General features: G+C 42.6%; 1 protein-coding gene across 9 annotated transcripts in view; it reads left to right on the plus strand.

The window, feature by feature from the left end:
• Positions 1 to 17,004, plus strand: part of LOC134543354 (rap1 GTPase-activating protein 1) — a 612,076-nt gene that overhangs the window by 536,106 nt on the left and 58,966 nt on the right. The window contains exon 1 of one of the 9 annotated variants that reach the window (XM_063388344.1): positions 341 to 559. The exons of the other annotated variants lie outside the window; for them this stretch is intronic. Within the exon in view, the coding sequence (XP_063244414.1) occupies positions 488 to 559 (72 nt within the window). The 5' untranslated portion in view covers positions 341 to 487. Of the gene's footprint in view, positions 1 to 340; positions 560 to 17,004 lie in introns of those variants that run through there. 9 annotated transcript variants of the gene reach the window in all.

Here is a 17,004-nt window from a genome sequence, read left to right on the forward strand (position 1 = left end):
AGAAAAGCGAAACACGGGCCGTGCGATGCACAGCTGCCAACAGTTTTTATTTTTTTATTTTCATTCCCGTTCCTTTTCATATTTACCGGCGCGTTCAAGCTCCTAGGCTCCCCTCCCTTTTTTTTTTCCAGTTGAGCTTGGCTCTCCCTTCACCCGCCCCTTCCCCCCCCCCCCCCCGCGTCGTGGCCGCAAGTCGGCCGCTGCCATTGGCGGGCCAGCGCGCGCGCACAGGTTGTCGGGAGTGGGAAGGATTGCCCAAGAGAGGGTGAAGGGGGGGGGGGTAGGGAAGGTGCGGAGCCAAGCGTCGGCCGCGCCGCGGGATCCAGTCGCTCCGAGTTCGTTCCTCTGTTCGCCGCGTCTGTACCCGGTGCGCGCACGTCGTGGGGGCGATGCTGTGAAGGGTTCGGGTCACGCCTCGACGCTAGCCCAGGGCCGTGATCGGAACGGAAGAAGCCTGGCATCCCAAGTCGCGTGGGGGTCGGTCGTGATGGGGGTGCTGCGCTGGAGGGACCGGTCTTCAGCTGAGCAGCCCGCCGAGTGCAGGAAGCTCGAGTCGCAGGTAACAATGCTGCCAACCTCTGCGAGTGTAACTGGAGGCCCCGCCAGCCCGGGTATGGAACGTGGTAGGGAACCGAAACTACGTGAGTTGCACCGTTCCCATGGAACGGGAAGCCTACAACTCACGTTGTTTCGGTTCCCTGCAAGAATTTCCGAAGTTTTGCGTTTTGGTATTAACGCCACTTCAGCCCGCTAAATCAGAAGTTTCCAATAAAAACAAGCATGTTGTGACTGACCTAACCTAACCCTTCGATTTTTTTTTTAATTTCAATTTTTGAGAGAAATCCGAAGTTGCACGAACGTGGTAGGGAACCGAAACTACGTGAGTTGTAGGCTTCCCCTATGGAACGGTGCGCGCACACAGCTTCAGTAGAAGACCGTTACTTAAAAAAAAAAAAAAAAAAAAAAACTGTTGTATCATGTTTAGAACATAATAAAGTATGCTTTTCACAAGTTTAAATTTTTGTTTTTTTACAATGTTTTTTTATATTTGACATAATAATTTTGCCCTACAAGTATTAGAGTGGACGCAACGCACTATAATTAGCCCGCTAATAAATTGGAGGTCACCATAGTCCCTTAAAAAGGTTTTGTCGAAAAGACTACACGCCTGTGGAATTTACGAAATTCCAGTTTGGCTGTCGTCGCTCTTACTGCGACTTCTTCAATCTATAATTATACCTCAGAACACTATCAAAAACAATAATTCTAAACGTAATGCCATTTTATCCCGTTTTGTTGCCATTGTTTCCGTTGTAGAGTGAAATGTACGCAACCGAGATATCTTTTTTTCTTGATTTCGCTTACGTGCGTTGGCTGCACCCGCTGTGCGTAGTGACAATGGCATGTCTGTCATGCGCAGCTGTCATTCACAGCTGTGCACGTTCAAGACTTGTTTTGAATGAGCTCGGTGAGGTGTGCAGAGCGGACTAATGAATCGAACGACGAGGTTGTAGGCGCAGTAAAACCTTATTGCTGTCGCTGGCGCGAAGTTCATGCCGTTCTCAATAGCGTCGTCAAGTTTGCCAACGTTTTTGCTAGCTTAAAACTCTGTATATAAATTTATCATAAATTTGCATGTGGTTAGTTATCCGTATCTGCTTTTATCCAGTAATCACACGCAAGAGATGCAATCATCTTGGTACTGACTTGAAGCACGTTTAAAATTTCATCTGGCCACAATCAATGTAGCTATTTATTATTTCATTACTAGTTTTACTGCGAACTGTCCACGTTGCTGGAAAAACAAATTGTCATTTCTGCATTTTATGCCTGTCGAAATGTGTTTTGATAAGTACATAGATGTTTATTGTAATATTTTTACGTTACCTTGCAAAATTGAAATATGAGAGAGAAAAAGAGGAGGGGTGCTATGTTGGATAGGGAAATTTGGGGAAATAGTCTCGAGTGTGGGGGAACCCTGATTTGGATTCAAGGTGGAATATAACATGGAGCTAGGAAGAAAATATATGTTTTGCATACAACCATTTTTTTATTTACATACCAGAATAAGCACAAATCCTTGAAATTAAGGTCCTTCCAATTTGTGTCTGAGTCATATGTAGATACGACTGGAGTAGTTGACAACTCGTGACCGAAACTAATACAACCTAATCGTCATTTCCAACATACATCACCACGCATTTTAGTTCAGAGATAAAAATATGAGAGTGCTTTGGTTGAACACATTAAAAGTGGATAAAATAATCATATCTTGAACAGTACTCGTTGTCGTTATTGAATTGTGCATTTTTTAGTTATGGATTATGCCTGTGAAAGATTCCGTATTTGAGGTCAAGATTTCGTATTTGAGGCCAACGAAGAGATTTTCAAGGCGGTTCTGGGAGTCGTGTGACATTGTCTGTTCTCAGTTTGTACCGGGCAGCATACTGCCGAATAAATTTGCATGCAGTAGGAAACCTGTTTGACGGGCGCAAATAATGATGGGCCACCACATTAGCCGATCAGACAGAGCCATGATAAACTATTTCAAATTTTTTTTTCGTATTCGAAAGCGAGGTTTGCGTTTTACAATATTTCAGTCATGTGCCGTGAAAATCAGCATGAAACCTAAATTTTACAAATTCCTGGAGTTGGAGCGTTCGGTTTGCTGTTACTTGCCGGTAAATGTTGAAAGTAGCGACTTATTGGGACTGGTGAACGGAAAAAATCGTTAAAATGTATTGATATCGTAAATGTTTATTTTTTATTACAATTGTTTTATAGAAAAGTCGATAATTCTGAAGGGGTTTGGAAGCGAGGAAAATTGAATGCTTTACCTAATTAGAAAGCAAATGAATTTGAAAAAAAAAATAATTTTCCCAGAATATAGTTTTTATTAGATTCAATGTAAATACGCAACAATTTTAAGTGTTAAAAACATCGTTTTCGGAATAATTTCAATTATTATTATTTTTGTTAAGCAGTAACTTCACTAAACTACCTCAGTTGGTTTCTTTCCCATTTCAGATAAGCAACCAGGAAATGTGCGCAGATTTATACACTCGAAATATTAAAACAGGAAACAATACTTACACGATATGTTTCCTCCTGAAACACAATGTCGCTGTTTTTAAATTGTGATCGCAGATACAGCAGGTTTACGAAAGGGACGCAGACTTAGTGTTTGTGTTTCGAGTCATGCTACGTTTGTGATGATGGTTGATGGTTTGCACCATTTTTGGCTGTAAGGCGATAAGGTATAACTTATCCACGTGGATTTTTTTTTCGTTCTGGCTTCTTCGCCCGTGCTTGTTCGCAATAGGATTGCTGGGTGCTGACCGCCCACTTGGTATAGTGACTATTGTCAGGTTGGTGGGCCGAAAGATTCGGGTTCGATTCCCGGTCGGGGAGTTTTTTTATTTTTTATTTTTTTTAACATTCTTCCTCATTTTAGGCCTGGGAGTTCGTGATGTTCCTTTCACCTTCATCCCGCGTACGGCCGTGGCAAACCATCGCGGAATCATCCTTTCTTGACAAGCATAGGGACTTCACGGCTGTCGTCATGCCGTTGCCTGCGCTCACGACACCCAGAAATGGGTAAAACAACTCATCAGTCTGGTGTTTGATAAAGGAGGGGGGGAGGGGGAAGGTTGCAATTATAAAAACTTGGGCACACTTTCGGGAGGGCTTGGGTTCGAATCCAGATTTCGGTTTGCCGACTTACAATATCCCTTCCATTGTTTTTCTGACTACTAACATGTAGCTCTTAATGCAATGATTCCTGTGTCGAAACTTAATGTGAATTATCTACAAATAGAGATGTGAGTTGGGAAATTTTTTAAATATTACCACATGTTTTTCGGTAAATTTCGCTTTTTTCCATTTGTATATTTTAATATTGGTAGGAACTTTTTAGACAACAATTTATTGTTTCTATTTTTTGGTAGAGGATAGCATGGGTTCTAACCAACATTCAAGTGGTAAGTGAGGAATTACGTGATAAAGGAAAACAAAATGTACGGACATGTGTGTACATTTAGTTAGCACTTAAACATTGTAGTTTGTACTGTTATCAGATACGTATATGTATATATCTTACTGAACAGAAAGTACCAAACGTAAATAAATAAAATAATTTACAAACGCGACTGATGTGAGTTAGAAATACAAGTCGAGAAAAAAATATTGGATAGAACAGGCTCATAATTATTGTTTTCGTACTACGTAGTTTATGTTGGAAATATATTTTCAAGTTTCTTTTTATTGATTATAGATTTGAAAAAATACAAAAATATAGTTGCCTTGCAACAGTAGGCTCAAATCTTTCAAGATGACTGAGATATGGCGAGTCCCAAACACCTTTCAACACTTAATCAACGCCGATTGGGAGGCATGTAAACAGAATTTTTTTCTCATCAAGTTAAACATTTTTTTAAAGTAGAATATAGTAAAAGTGTTAAATTGAAAACATTTTTTTTCATTACCTTTATTTCCCACCTTGACAAAACATTAACAAATAAACCAAAAGTTGGCTAAAGAAAATAACCAGTGAATACATAAGGTACGTCACAAAGTACCGTAGTTAATTATGTACACAAAATTCACTAATTATTCCATCATTCAGCCCCCCATCGAGACTTGTCTCGCCTCTCCCAACCAGGTTTGGGAACCAGTGCCTTAGAACAAGACGACTCTTTTTACCACAAGTATCGAGGAAGCATTCACAGTTGACGCCGCTCCTGTTATTACATGTTTATTTCGATCGCACTGGTTCCTACTGTTAACTTCCTCGTCACAACACACTGTGCAGCAGTTAGGTACAAATAATTATTTATTTATAGTACACTTTTCAGTCTCCGTGTTTAACAGTGTTCAGTTTCCACCTTTTATTTTACCTGTAGGTACGTGCCTCTGCCATTAATTATATTCATTTGGCTGCTACAGATTGCAAAACAGAAAACATAACATGTACAGGTCAGGACAACCTTTGATTTTCAGGAAAAAAATTTAAAGTGAAGGGAATATATATATATAATTTTTTTTCAGTTAAAATACTTTACTTTTAAAACTACAAAATTCTCTTTGCTGAAAAAATAAATACCCCGGGGTGTGCAAGTAAAATGATTGGTATTTTCAGAGGAATTTAGGGGTTACGTGGACTAATAATTTAACTGCAGAAACTTAGTTTTTGAGTAAACGGCAGTTGAAAGTTTGACAGGAAATACTTCGTAATTGACATGGCCTTCGTATAGACTACAGGTCGCACCTGCCATCTAGAGCTGAGACATTCTAAAATGTCGTATACTGTTAATTTCGAATCCGCGCAGACGGATTACTCTTTAGTTCACCCAGCTCCTCAATTTGTATTTAATTAAATAAAAGAGAGAACCAAAGTCACAACCATTTGTCGTTAAACAGCAGGATTTTATTTGATATGGAAATTATAACTGAAAAAAATTTCTACTTTAAGTTGTCAGGGGTATTTAACCCCGTAATTATGTAGAAATGATAATTTATATAATCTTGAATATTTTACTTATTTTCACTCTTTGTTTGACGAACACCACGGGGCCGCAGAACGATTGATAAAACACACCTGACAACCCCCACCCAAATTCCCCCTTATTTTGTATTGTTGTGAAACAGTTATCTGTGTTGGAATAAGGTGGAGCGTAACCACTCCCTACTATTTAATGCATTTTTTTATTACATACGCCATTGCAGTTTTGCACTGCTTGTCGTGGAAGAATTAACGAAAATAAAAATAAATTACAGAAAACAAGACTGAATCAGCTGATGTCGGACAGACTGAAACAACGATGAAACTAAACAAGTATAGAGGACAACACAACGATGACAGCACGGACAACAATAGTTCAACCTATGAATATCGGACAGCACAAGAATTATGCATTAAATTAAAATTCTCCATTGCATGAATAATAATTTAAAGAACGCATTCCCTACAACATCTCCTTTTTGCGTGCAATGTTTATAGCCATGTTCATGTTTCTCTCGTCCATTGGCTGCGAGTGAAATTGCTCCGACAACTCCCTACCGTTTGTTGGTCCCAGCTCCGTACCGGAAGCATCGTCGAGATGACGACCAAGGGCCGAGCGGGCAGGTGGGGTTTTCTCGGGGTGCTCCAGTTCCCTCCAGGCTGGCTGCATCTCGCTAGGCCCCTCTGCTCCGTGCAGACCAGGCTCTACGGATGCGGCAGTCTGGTGCAGAACAGTGTTACCTCGCAAGTCATAACTTATCTTATCTATCTGGTTGCCATTAATTTTTTTTTTTTTTTTTTCAAATTTTCATGGTTTCACAATTATCCTCCCCCCCCCCTTTTTTTTTAAAATGATGCTAAAGGGTTAACTGTTGTGTCCATTACCTAATTGTGGATTATCCTAACCTTTAGGGTCAGGATGTGATGATGACCAGTGTCGAAATCTTGCGATGAAAATTTCCGTGAAAACATCATGCAAATTTTTCCTTCGTAAAATCGGTTAGTATAATTCCCAAAAAAAAAAAAAAATCACATGTACATTCATGTCACGTGATCGCCTTAATCGAGGATTTTAGAAGACTTTTACTTAACTTCATTAATTTACTTCTGAAAAATGTATTTTCTTTATATACAGGCTGTGAACTCTTTCCATGCGAAGCTAGCGATTCCGAGGTAAACTGGAAACTGGTCATGTTCATGTTCATGTTCAGTGGCCGTCATTAGTGCACACTTGCAGGTCCTGCCACAGCGACCGCACCAGCCTGGTAGTTCTCTTTAGGCCCGTGGCTTGCTTCCTGCGGTCAACCCCCCCCCCCTACCCTTCCACTCCCCCCCGCCCTGCCCCGCGACGTAGAACTTGCCGGCGTGTTTCAAGTATCGACCACCCCCGTGCCGCTAGCTAGGCCAGGCCGTTGACATTTCAAAATGTCGGCGTGGTTGGAGGGGGGGTGTTCTGTTTGGCCGCTTCCACCGCCGCTCGGCCCGGTGGCGGTGGGGGGGGGGGGGGCGGAACTGTAAATGTGAAGGGGCTCCTCCACCGGCGTGTTTCACCAAGCGCGTCGTGCTGAGTGCGCGGCCGGGTCTCGAACCAAAACAAAAAAAAAAGTCGTCCCCCCCCCCATGACGTCATGTTTTTCTTCTCTTGGCGCAGACAGCGCTTGCCTCTGGCGCGGTGTTCGGAGTGCTGGGCACCTTACACTAGCCGGCGCGAAGTTTCAGAGTATAACTAATGAATATATATATATATATACATTAATAAAATGAACATAATATCAAAAAATACTTAAGGTAAACTCAAAATATCTAGGGCCAGACGGACGGACTCGATTCCCCAATCCTTCCCTTCATTTCCCTTCTGTCTTTTGAAGTATTTGCTTATACGTCAGTTGCGGAACGTGTTTCTCGAGCCTCAAGTTTCCTTGCTGTGATTTGTTTTTCATAATTCCTTTGTTACAAATTCAATACGCCATCAGTACTAATCATTAAGATGATAAAAATACTGAGTTAGTAAAAAAAATTGATAAATGTAGGAGACGAATTGGCAATGATGTGTCGGAGTGACTGATGGCTCGCGGTCGCCGGAGGAACTGCCGCGCGCCGGAAGCGCTCCGGGGTCCACAAGCAGCAGCGCACGGCAGCCCGCGGCAGGGGAAATGGAATTGAAAAGTACGGCAGTCCCGCAGGGGTGGGTATCCAGGTGCGTGTCTCGCGATCCTCTTCGGGTAGTGGGTTGTTGGAGGGTGAAAGGGCTAGGGGGGGCTGTTTGCACAGGGGTTCGATTTTCGTGTTCCGAGAAGGGCACGCGGGGAATCCGTTACGAAGGTTTTTGTTGGGTGGGGTTTTGCGGTTTAGGAAAGAGGGCGAGGGGATACCGTGTGGCCAGCTGCCTACTACTCAGGGATGACGTACGGCACTAGCCACATTGCAAATCATTAGGGCCACAATAAAAGACAAAAATTAGTAAAATATATACTATATTTTTTTTTGAGTGCGAGGGGGGTTGGCAATAGGCAAAACAGTGTTTATCGCATACTCTAGGTGCATCTAGATTCGCCAAGTTGAAGATTTTGGCTCCATAAGACTTTCTTCAAAGTGAAAAGTACGACCATTTGGTGTAAAAATGCCAACTCCTTCAAATGATACCGTAAATCACGCCGGCACTTTCAGCTTGAATGGCTTATCGAACAGTTCACAAGAAATTTTGCTCTCTTTTCCGCGCAGCCCATTCGGTTGCGAAAATCACTTCCGATTACTAGAGCAGACAGTTGAAAAAAAAAAAGCTTCTTTAGAGAGAAAAAAAAATCGATCTGACAGTAACGTACATTTGCGTTAAAAAAAATTGGTTGTCTGTAAAGTCGGTTTACGGACGATAGTTTAACGTGACAACGTCATTAACAAAACATTGATGAAATGATTGCATACTTTTATGAATAAAATTGAATAATTTTTATTGAATTATCACTATTTTGTATGGATTCAAAGAAAGAGTGAAATGAAATCTACAATTTAATTGATAAATTTAGTTTTATTTGCACTCATTAATTCAAATATGTTTATTACTTTAACGAACAGATTATTTTAACTATAACTTTTATACATGTTTGCTATTTAACTTCTTCCAATCTGTGTTATTCTGTTAAGGATAGGACGATGATAGGAAAAGTAGGAAACGAATGGGAGTGTTTGAAGTTTAATGTGCCTCGAAAAAGTCAAATCGATGGTTGTTCCAATCGAGTGGAAGAGAGATAGATGCGGCGCAAGCGTACAATGAGCGTAACGGGACACAGCGTAACGGGACACTTTTTCGTGCGTGCAGCCGGCGTTCATAGATTTATTAGACGTTGTCACGTCAAAAATTTCTGGGCTTGACCTGTTGCAGAGTGCTCATGCGATTTGATTATTATTATTTTTTCCCCTCCGCCATCGTCGTATCGCCGCGAAGAAGCGACACTCGCCCCATGTCGGGGCGGCGCGTGGGCGGGCGCCCCCCCCCCCCCGGCAGTGTCTCGGGGCGGTGCGCTCCCTCGCTTATCGTGGCCTAGTTGCAGCGCCGTCGCGTCTCGGGTCGATGCAGAAGGGCGAGGCTCCATACCCCTCCGCGCACAGCTGGACCCTGCTTCGCTCGCTAGCCGTGCCACGTCTGTCGAGATACGGTGAAAGAAGAGGCTTTAAAAAAATTGTTTTTTTTTTTTTTTGTGGACAAAAAAACAACAATTTCTGGTTAAAGAAACCTAAATGATGGGAATCAATAGGCGTACGCAAACACACGGAAAATAATGCAGATCAGCTGATGTTAAATGCATACACACGTGTAATTCGTGTCTGTGCACTTAACTTTTTGACATCGGCCTATTTTGGCTTGTTTTCTGTATATTTGTGTAATCTTTTTAGACCATTATTGAGAAATCGCGTATGTCCACAAAAATAATCAAACCAATCTTAAAAGAATGTAAAACAATTCAAATTTTAACTTATATTTAAAATCAATAAATATGTTCATGGTTTTAATTAATTATAATGCAAATTATCCACATGGGAACATGACCTCACTTATTTAAATACACTCGAAAACGTTTATAATCACAATTTTCATCACTAATATTCACAATAAATAAATGTTCGTAATTATACAGACCAGTATATATGAATCACAAAGTGTATTATTTAGCAGAATTCAGTCCCTATTTCCAAGAATTCACAGGAGGGGCACCAGAGCAGGATGGTACAGGTGCCATTAGGTTGGAGTAACAACGTCCTTTTTAGCAGTCACAATGCGGTGGACAGGTGAGCAATAAAGCTTTGTTGTGGAGACTTTAAAAAAAAACAAAAAAAACTGGAAGGTGTAGTGGCGACGCAGAAGGCCTTTCGCAGGCAATTCAATTTCAGTTTAAACGACAATGTTCCATGGGAGATTTCCCGAAGACATAGAGGCGGTAAGGCCGTCTATTGAACAATCTCTAACGCTTCCTCCATGGAAAACACACCGCTGCCTTTGGAATATCGTCCAGAGCGATAAGGCGAATGTTACACACAGATCTTCCAATTACACATGATTGCCCAGGAATTGAGCCCGCAAAGCCGTGTGAAACGCAGAGATGCTGGCAATGCAAAACCAACAGCTTTGCCCCAGGCGCTATTGTGTGGACGAGCTACGAAGTGCATTTCCACTTTAGCTGTACAGTAAACAAGCTACTGGGCAAACTGTAAACCTTCTTGAACTGCGCCGGAAACCACTTCACAGCCTGAAAGTGACAGTTTGGTGCGCATTGACCTCGATAGGGCATAATTGGGCCTTGTTTTTGTGACTTGTGATTTCAGCGCGCTATTGTGAGATGCTAGAGAAATTTTTACGCCCTAAAATGGAAGAGTAGTATGACAGGGAATATGACACAGAAGTTTCAACAGGATGGAGCCACTTTCCATATTGCCCGTCGTTCACGCAAAAGTTTGCAAGAAATGTTTCCCGGTCGCCTGATCTCCTTACGAGTGGATGTCCCATAGCCCCCTCCCCCCCCCCCTTTTTGCACCTCGTATTTGACCTCCTATGACTTCTACGGGGCTACCTCAAAGCTGCGTTTACAGTGTTCGACCTCGAACCCTGGAAGATCTGATGGAGGCAATGGAGGATGTAATCACCAGAATTCCACAATGTGCTGCAAGAGTGGATGAAAACTATGTTGAACATCTCCATAAGTGCATCGCCCTCCAAGGCCACGGCTTGGACGATATTATCTTTAATAGTCGAGTCAAAAACGGCGTGATATGTACTATAAAAACACTTTTCCTTTTTCCTTGAACTGTCTCCCCCCCCCCCCCCCATAATTCACCCCTCCAAATCTGTGATTGCATTCTGCCCCATTCTCTGTTAAAGAACACACATTATCCTGTGAATTTTCGTTGCATGCTGCGTGCGCATCGTAAAAATTCTTTCTTGTCATTTTTTTTCATAACCCTCCTAAAGAAGTATAACTTCAAAAAATAATTATTTGACTAGTTACTAAGAAGAAGAAGAATAAAATTATTATTGTAGTGTCACACCACGCCACCAGGTTATTTGTCGCACGCTGGCCTGTGTTGTTAGCGCAGAGCTGGCTGTCCGGTATTGGTCTCTAGCAGTGGCGGATCCAGGATTTTGGTTTGGGAGGGGCTTGACCCAGCTGAGACTAGGCTTTATCAAGGCAAACAATAAAACAACAGTGGACCCAGATGCTTTTGGAGGGGGCTTGAGCCCCTTAGCCCCCCCTCCGCTACTGGTCTCTAGTGTTGTTCGCCCTGATAAACCGGCGCAGTCGGTAACAAGTCGCGGACACGACCGCTCGCGCTGTGTCGGATCAGTAGTCTCGCGGTTACGAACTGCCAGGTGGGCCGGATCATCCAGAGCCGTCTTGCGGGCCTTTGTGCGGGCAGATGGCCGCCTAGCGAGGCCAGGCCGACATCTGCAGGGCGCGCACATCCTGCCATCTGCCGCCCAGGACACGCCGCTGTCACCTGCATTCTCACCTGTCGCCGCAGCTGCCTGCCTCCCCTCCCCGCAGTTCGCGCGTGGCTGCCAGCCGCCCGCCGGTTTCCTGCTCTCAAACCACACGTCATTCCGTCTCCTGTTTTTGCTCATGATTTAAAACTAATTCATAGCGAAACTACATTTATTTATTTTAACTAACCATACATTGGTCCCCCCCCCCCCCCTTCTTTTAAACCAGCCCTTGTTCAATGCTTATTTTGGACTTGGATGCAAATTTAATTTTTATGTCGTAGCATGGCTTCTTGTAATAGTCAGTTTTGTATCAACCGTTCGTGTGCAGTCTTAGTCTTGAAATTCTTTATTTTTAGTATATCATTCATTAAATGAATAAAAATTAAAATTTCCCAAATTCCGAAAAACAAATTCAAGTTTTCTATGGTTTATTGATGGTCTTTTGATTTAATGATTACATTCTTTCTGTACATCCTCGGACTGACATTTAAAAATTTGGCTTAAAGTTCATAAAAATTTAAAATAACTACTTGTTTCGTATAAAAAAACCTTTTACATAATACTAAATATGAGTATCCTACGAATTTATTCTAAACCGTGTGCAAAAACACGAAATATTAGAAACAAAATAATTTAATACTGTACCTCCTTAACAAAAAAACCCTGAGGGTGTGGCCTATGCCTATTGAAGATAACTGCATTGAGCCACACGGATATTCACCCGACAGCACGTTTGTAGTGGATCATGGCGGTTGCGATGCTTTCAAGTGATGTTACCTGGCAATACTATTACTTATCCCCGCCCAGAGGTACTTATTCATCTAATAATTTCCTCCTAACCGACTCTGCCATGCCTGAAGGTACAACCCTACAACTATCATTTAATTACACTACACTTGTCCTCGAACTCTGACGTCTAGCTAGCGCATAAAGCCAGGCCCTTATACCATGTCGAACCACGTGTATGACCTTCGTTGGGTCAGTGAGGTCAGAGATTTCTGCCATGAATGTACTTGACCCTATGTTAAGATATTATAAACATCGAGGTTAAGTCGTAGACAAAGCCTTGTTTCGTGAATTCACGTAGTAGCGTTCTAAACTTTTTTTTTTTTTGCCCAGGCTCGGTGGGGCGTTTCACTCACGACGGAGATTCTCAATTTTTGGCATTGACTATGAAACCCTTTTACAACGGATCTTGCAGAATGTTTGGAGTGGTAAACGTAACATGTAGGTGTTACTGACTGCTAAACTCTTCGTTGTGACGTGACTTGTGTTTCGCATTGAAGTTTTGAGACATTGAAGTAGCTTGGCTTCTGGGTTGTAGCCCCGTGTCCTTGGCGAATAATTCACGGGCGTTTCGGTCGACATTAACATTCGCCATCATCAGGGAGCAGGTGCAATGTCGACGGAAAAACGTCGGTGAATTATTCGCCAAGGACACGACTACAACCCAGAAGCCAAAGCTATTTCAGACAATGGCCGTGAAAGCCTGCGAACATTATTAATTGGAGACATATTTTTTTTTTTTGCGGTGGACACCAAACCTCGCGAGGTGTGTGTCGCCAGTTGGGAGCTGGAGAGCAGACGGACCCCCGTACGAGCCGCTGGCAAGCCACGTCGGCCCCTGGGGGGGGCAGAGCCCGGGGAAGAGGATGGCCGCAGACCCGCTAGGCGCCGGCGGGGCTGTTGTACGATCCGTGCCGCTCCTCTCTGCGGCCATGTCCCTGGTCCTCTCCTTCCTCGTCGCATCTTCTTCCTTCGTTCAAGTGTCTCAGGCTGGCACTCCCAAAACACCAAAATAAGTGTTTTAGGTACACGACAGGATTCCTAGCGCACGATATAGGACACGGCCAGTCCCTTATTTTTTTACGGAACAGATTTCGGTGTCCTAACTGTTGACGTTCGTTTGGCCAAATTCTATGCATGCGCAGAGCTCACTTTCTCTTTGATTTCGTCCAGGTGACGGACCCGCGTCTGGCGCCTAAAAACTCTTACATGGTCACTTTTGTGATCGTCGGGGGACGTAACCAAGCGTGTTGGTGTGCCAAATGTAACTATTAATAGCGAAACTAATCTGGAGTAAATTTCGTACACTCGTAATGGCCATAGCAAGAAACAATCGCAACTTGTAAAATTAGTAAGGCTGGTTTTATTTTCGTGCGATGGTGCTGCTGTGGCTAGTATTTTTGCCGTAAAAATTGTATAGATGGACCTGAAACGTCCGCTAGAATGTGTTGAAGCCATTTTCTAGCCTAGTGCAGGACTGGACACCTTTTTATTGAAACTGGTGCCGATTTGTTTCCTTTCTCTGAGATTCGATTTGGAATAAGTTCTGGAATACAGTCCGGTTGTTAGTTCACGGCTCTATACCAACAAGGAAGTGCTTTTTCGCTACCTTACCTGAACCTTTTTTAGTACCGTCCCAAAATTTGTACTGTTCTTACATAGCCCCGAACTGAAATTCTTCCAAGTGTTATTCTTCAGCAATAGAATAATTCGTACAGTCTTATCTTCGGGATACTCCTTTAAAAAAAAATTACGTGCACGCCACTGCCCCTTGAATACCCAGCTGACGGCGCTGTTCAATACCTCGGTCTGTGATATTTGATTCTTTAAAAAAAAATTAGTGTTTTATACCGTTATGATTGCAAGAAGTTAGTGGTCATTAAAGCATTATATATATATATATATATGCTAAATTGAGGGAACAAATGTCAAATTTTTAATTTATAACATTACTATGAAAAAACTTTCTGGTTTTTTTTTTTTACGCTGGAATTAATTGTACAATAAATATTATGAAAAATAGAACCGCTCCTATCGTCACTAGTTGACACTCAGTTTTGCCATAAACACTGCTCAAGTTCGCCATAAGTCTGAGGTGTACCAGGTGTGCACATTCTTGTGCAGGTAAATAGAGGCCATGTGTACTGGGCTTTACCATTGACTTCAACAATGGCTAACCAACCCTCTGTACCTTTGAATATATATACTGTATAGAAGTCGCCAGCCCAGGTAAAAATTTCTAATACGGTTTTGAGGTAGTTGGTTAATTCACCGCCGCAATCGCCACCATCTCTAGGGCATCGACTTGTGGTGGTCCCTAGCGGACAAGTCTCGAACTCTTCAAACACCCCTTCCCCCTCCCGTTGAACGACGTTGAGCTGCAGTGAATGATGGGTGAGGGGAGCGGGGAATGACAGCGGGCGACAGCGCTGCGCTCTAACGTGTAAATAACAACTAAGACGATACAGGGCGTTACGGCAGCGCACTGCAGCGGTGAAGTTCCCAAGCTGCTCATCATAAGCTTCTGAAAAACGTAGAGTAAATCCTATCCACTCGCGACTTCTATACAGTATATATATTCAAAGCTCTGTAGTGTGCTGTGAGGGGTTTTGTCACGATTTAGTCCTCCTCCCGCGGGAGGTTGTCCTGTTCTGTTCTGTTGTGGTTGTGGCGCCACTCCCACTGTGTCTTCGTGACCGGCGTGGACAACAGACACAGTAAAACAAAAAGAAAAAATATATATATCCCTCCTCCCCCCTTCTACGCTCGGGTGTTGACCTTCCTGGCCGGGAGGGTCGCCTCGCCCTGGTGAAATACGCGCTACGCCCGCCGGCATTCCTGGGCCGGCGCGAGGCACGCCCAGCGCCTGAGGTCTCCGGCACGTAACCACTACAAGTATTACTCCGTGTGATTCCTGCCTTACTAGCCCACTTTATCATTACTTTGTAACATAACGAAAAAATCAGTAAAATGATTTCTAAGTATTACTTTACTTAATGGATCACAAAAAGTTTTTTTGTCTTTTTTTTTTTTTTACAAGCTTCCTGCGCTTCCTCTTGTCATTTGTAATTTTGGTAACAACGTTGAAGATATATTATCGTTGAAAGATTTGTGCAATGGGAGTGCACGACTTGATGTTAGCTTTTGGACATAACGCCAATGCGTATTGTTTGTTGACCATATTCCTGTTATGGAATATTATGTGGTGTATATATCCTGTTAACAGCAATTTTTGCTTAATTTGTGTTTTTTGTCTTTTGGTTTTTGTAGTTCAACAGACATGCATGTGCTTAGCAATGGCGTATGTCCAAAACCTTTCATCAAGTTGAATATATAATTTCGTGCAATTTAGGCGGTATATTGTACTATGGGCATTTATCAACAAAGTATCTCGGGTTTTATCGTTTGCCGAACACCCAAGATTGTCCTCAAATTTCGTGACCACTGATTACCACAATCATACATTTGATTAATTTTGGTAATCGGTTCCTTAACTAGTTTTGTAATAGCTAATTTTTTTGCACTTTTAAATAAAGGGTCTTATGTTTCCGTTTCCGTCATTCGTATTGCCGGAGTGATATATCTCCGTCATATCCCCTCCCCCCCCTTCTCTTCTGCGTACGTCCTTGCTCAAAACATCGGGTGAAGTGTAGTATCTGCAATGTCTAAACGGTTTTAAAGATTTTTAACTTTATTGAAGTGACTGTGTGTCGGAAATTCTAATTAATGCTTATTATAACAACAATCATCAGAAGATGATTTGATTGTTGCAGTATGGCGCAGTTGTGGTACTATGTCATAGCAAACCATCTCTTACATTAATCACGAATATGTTGTTATCCTTAATAGGAAATACAGTGCGCTGTGTGTGTGTTTTTATTTTTTAATTTTTGAAAGTCTCGTGAAAGTAAGTTTTCCCGAAGTCGAATGGACGTGGTATGGAGGAGGGGCTTCTCCAGAATACCCGCTAGGCTTCAAGACAAATATAACACTGCTTCGTCGAGGAATCGCTTCAGGCTTCAGAACTTTCCTCGGGTTGTTCGTGCAAGACTAAAAAGTATTTTGAGATGATTAAAAAAAAAAATTCTCGTCAATCCACATCCCTCATATTTATTCTCTTCCTCTTCCTCTCTATTTCGGGCCTGTGCGAGCGAAAGGGTCGCCTTAACATTGCGTGCGAAGGGTTGGTAGCCAGCACCCAAACTTTATCCATAGCTCTTAATTTATGAGAATCGAAGTTTTGTGCATCGCGTGGTTCACAGATTATCCATAGTTAAAGACCTGTGTATTGTCACCTTACTTCTAACGGTTATAAAAGTTCAACTTTGCAATATAACTGCTCTAACCCACCATTCAAGATAAAGCTAACGTCCATCCGTTTTCCATTTTCATAAAATAAAAAAGACGTATGGAAGATGCACTGGAAATTATACGTTGCTAATTGATAAATCAAATGATATTGTTTGTAGTTTTATTTGTTAATCTACCAGAGTAATGTATTCTGTGTGTGTTGCAATAACGAAATAAAAGTGATTTTTTTTAATGGGTCGGGCAGATAGATGAGGCCGAACGAAAGGAGTAAGAGCGGCGGGCGTACTGACCTGTGCGCTGACCTGTGCGCTGACCTGTGCGCTGACCTGTGCGCTGACCTGTGCGCTGACCTGTGCGCTGACCTGTGCGCTGACCTGTGCGCTGACCTGTGCGCTGACCTGTGCGCTGACCTGTGCGCTGACCTGTGCGCTGA

The sequence above is a fragment of the Bacillus rossius genome (assembly GCF_032445375.1).
Source record: "Bacillus rossius redtenbacheri isolate Brsri chromosome 9 unlocalized genomic scaffold, Brsri_v3 Brsri_v3_scf9_2, whole genome shotgun sequence".
Taxonomy (NCBI): domain Eukaryota; kingdom Metazoa; phylum Arthropoda; class Insecta; order Phasmatodea; family Bacillidae; genus Bacillus; species Bacillus rossius.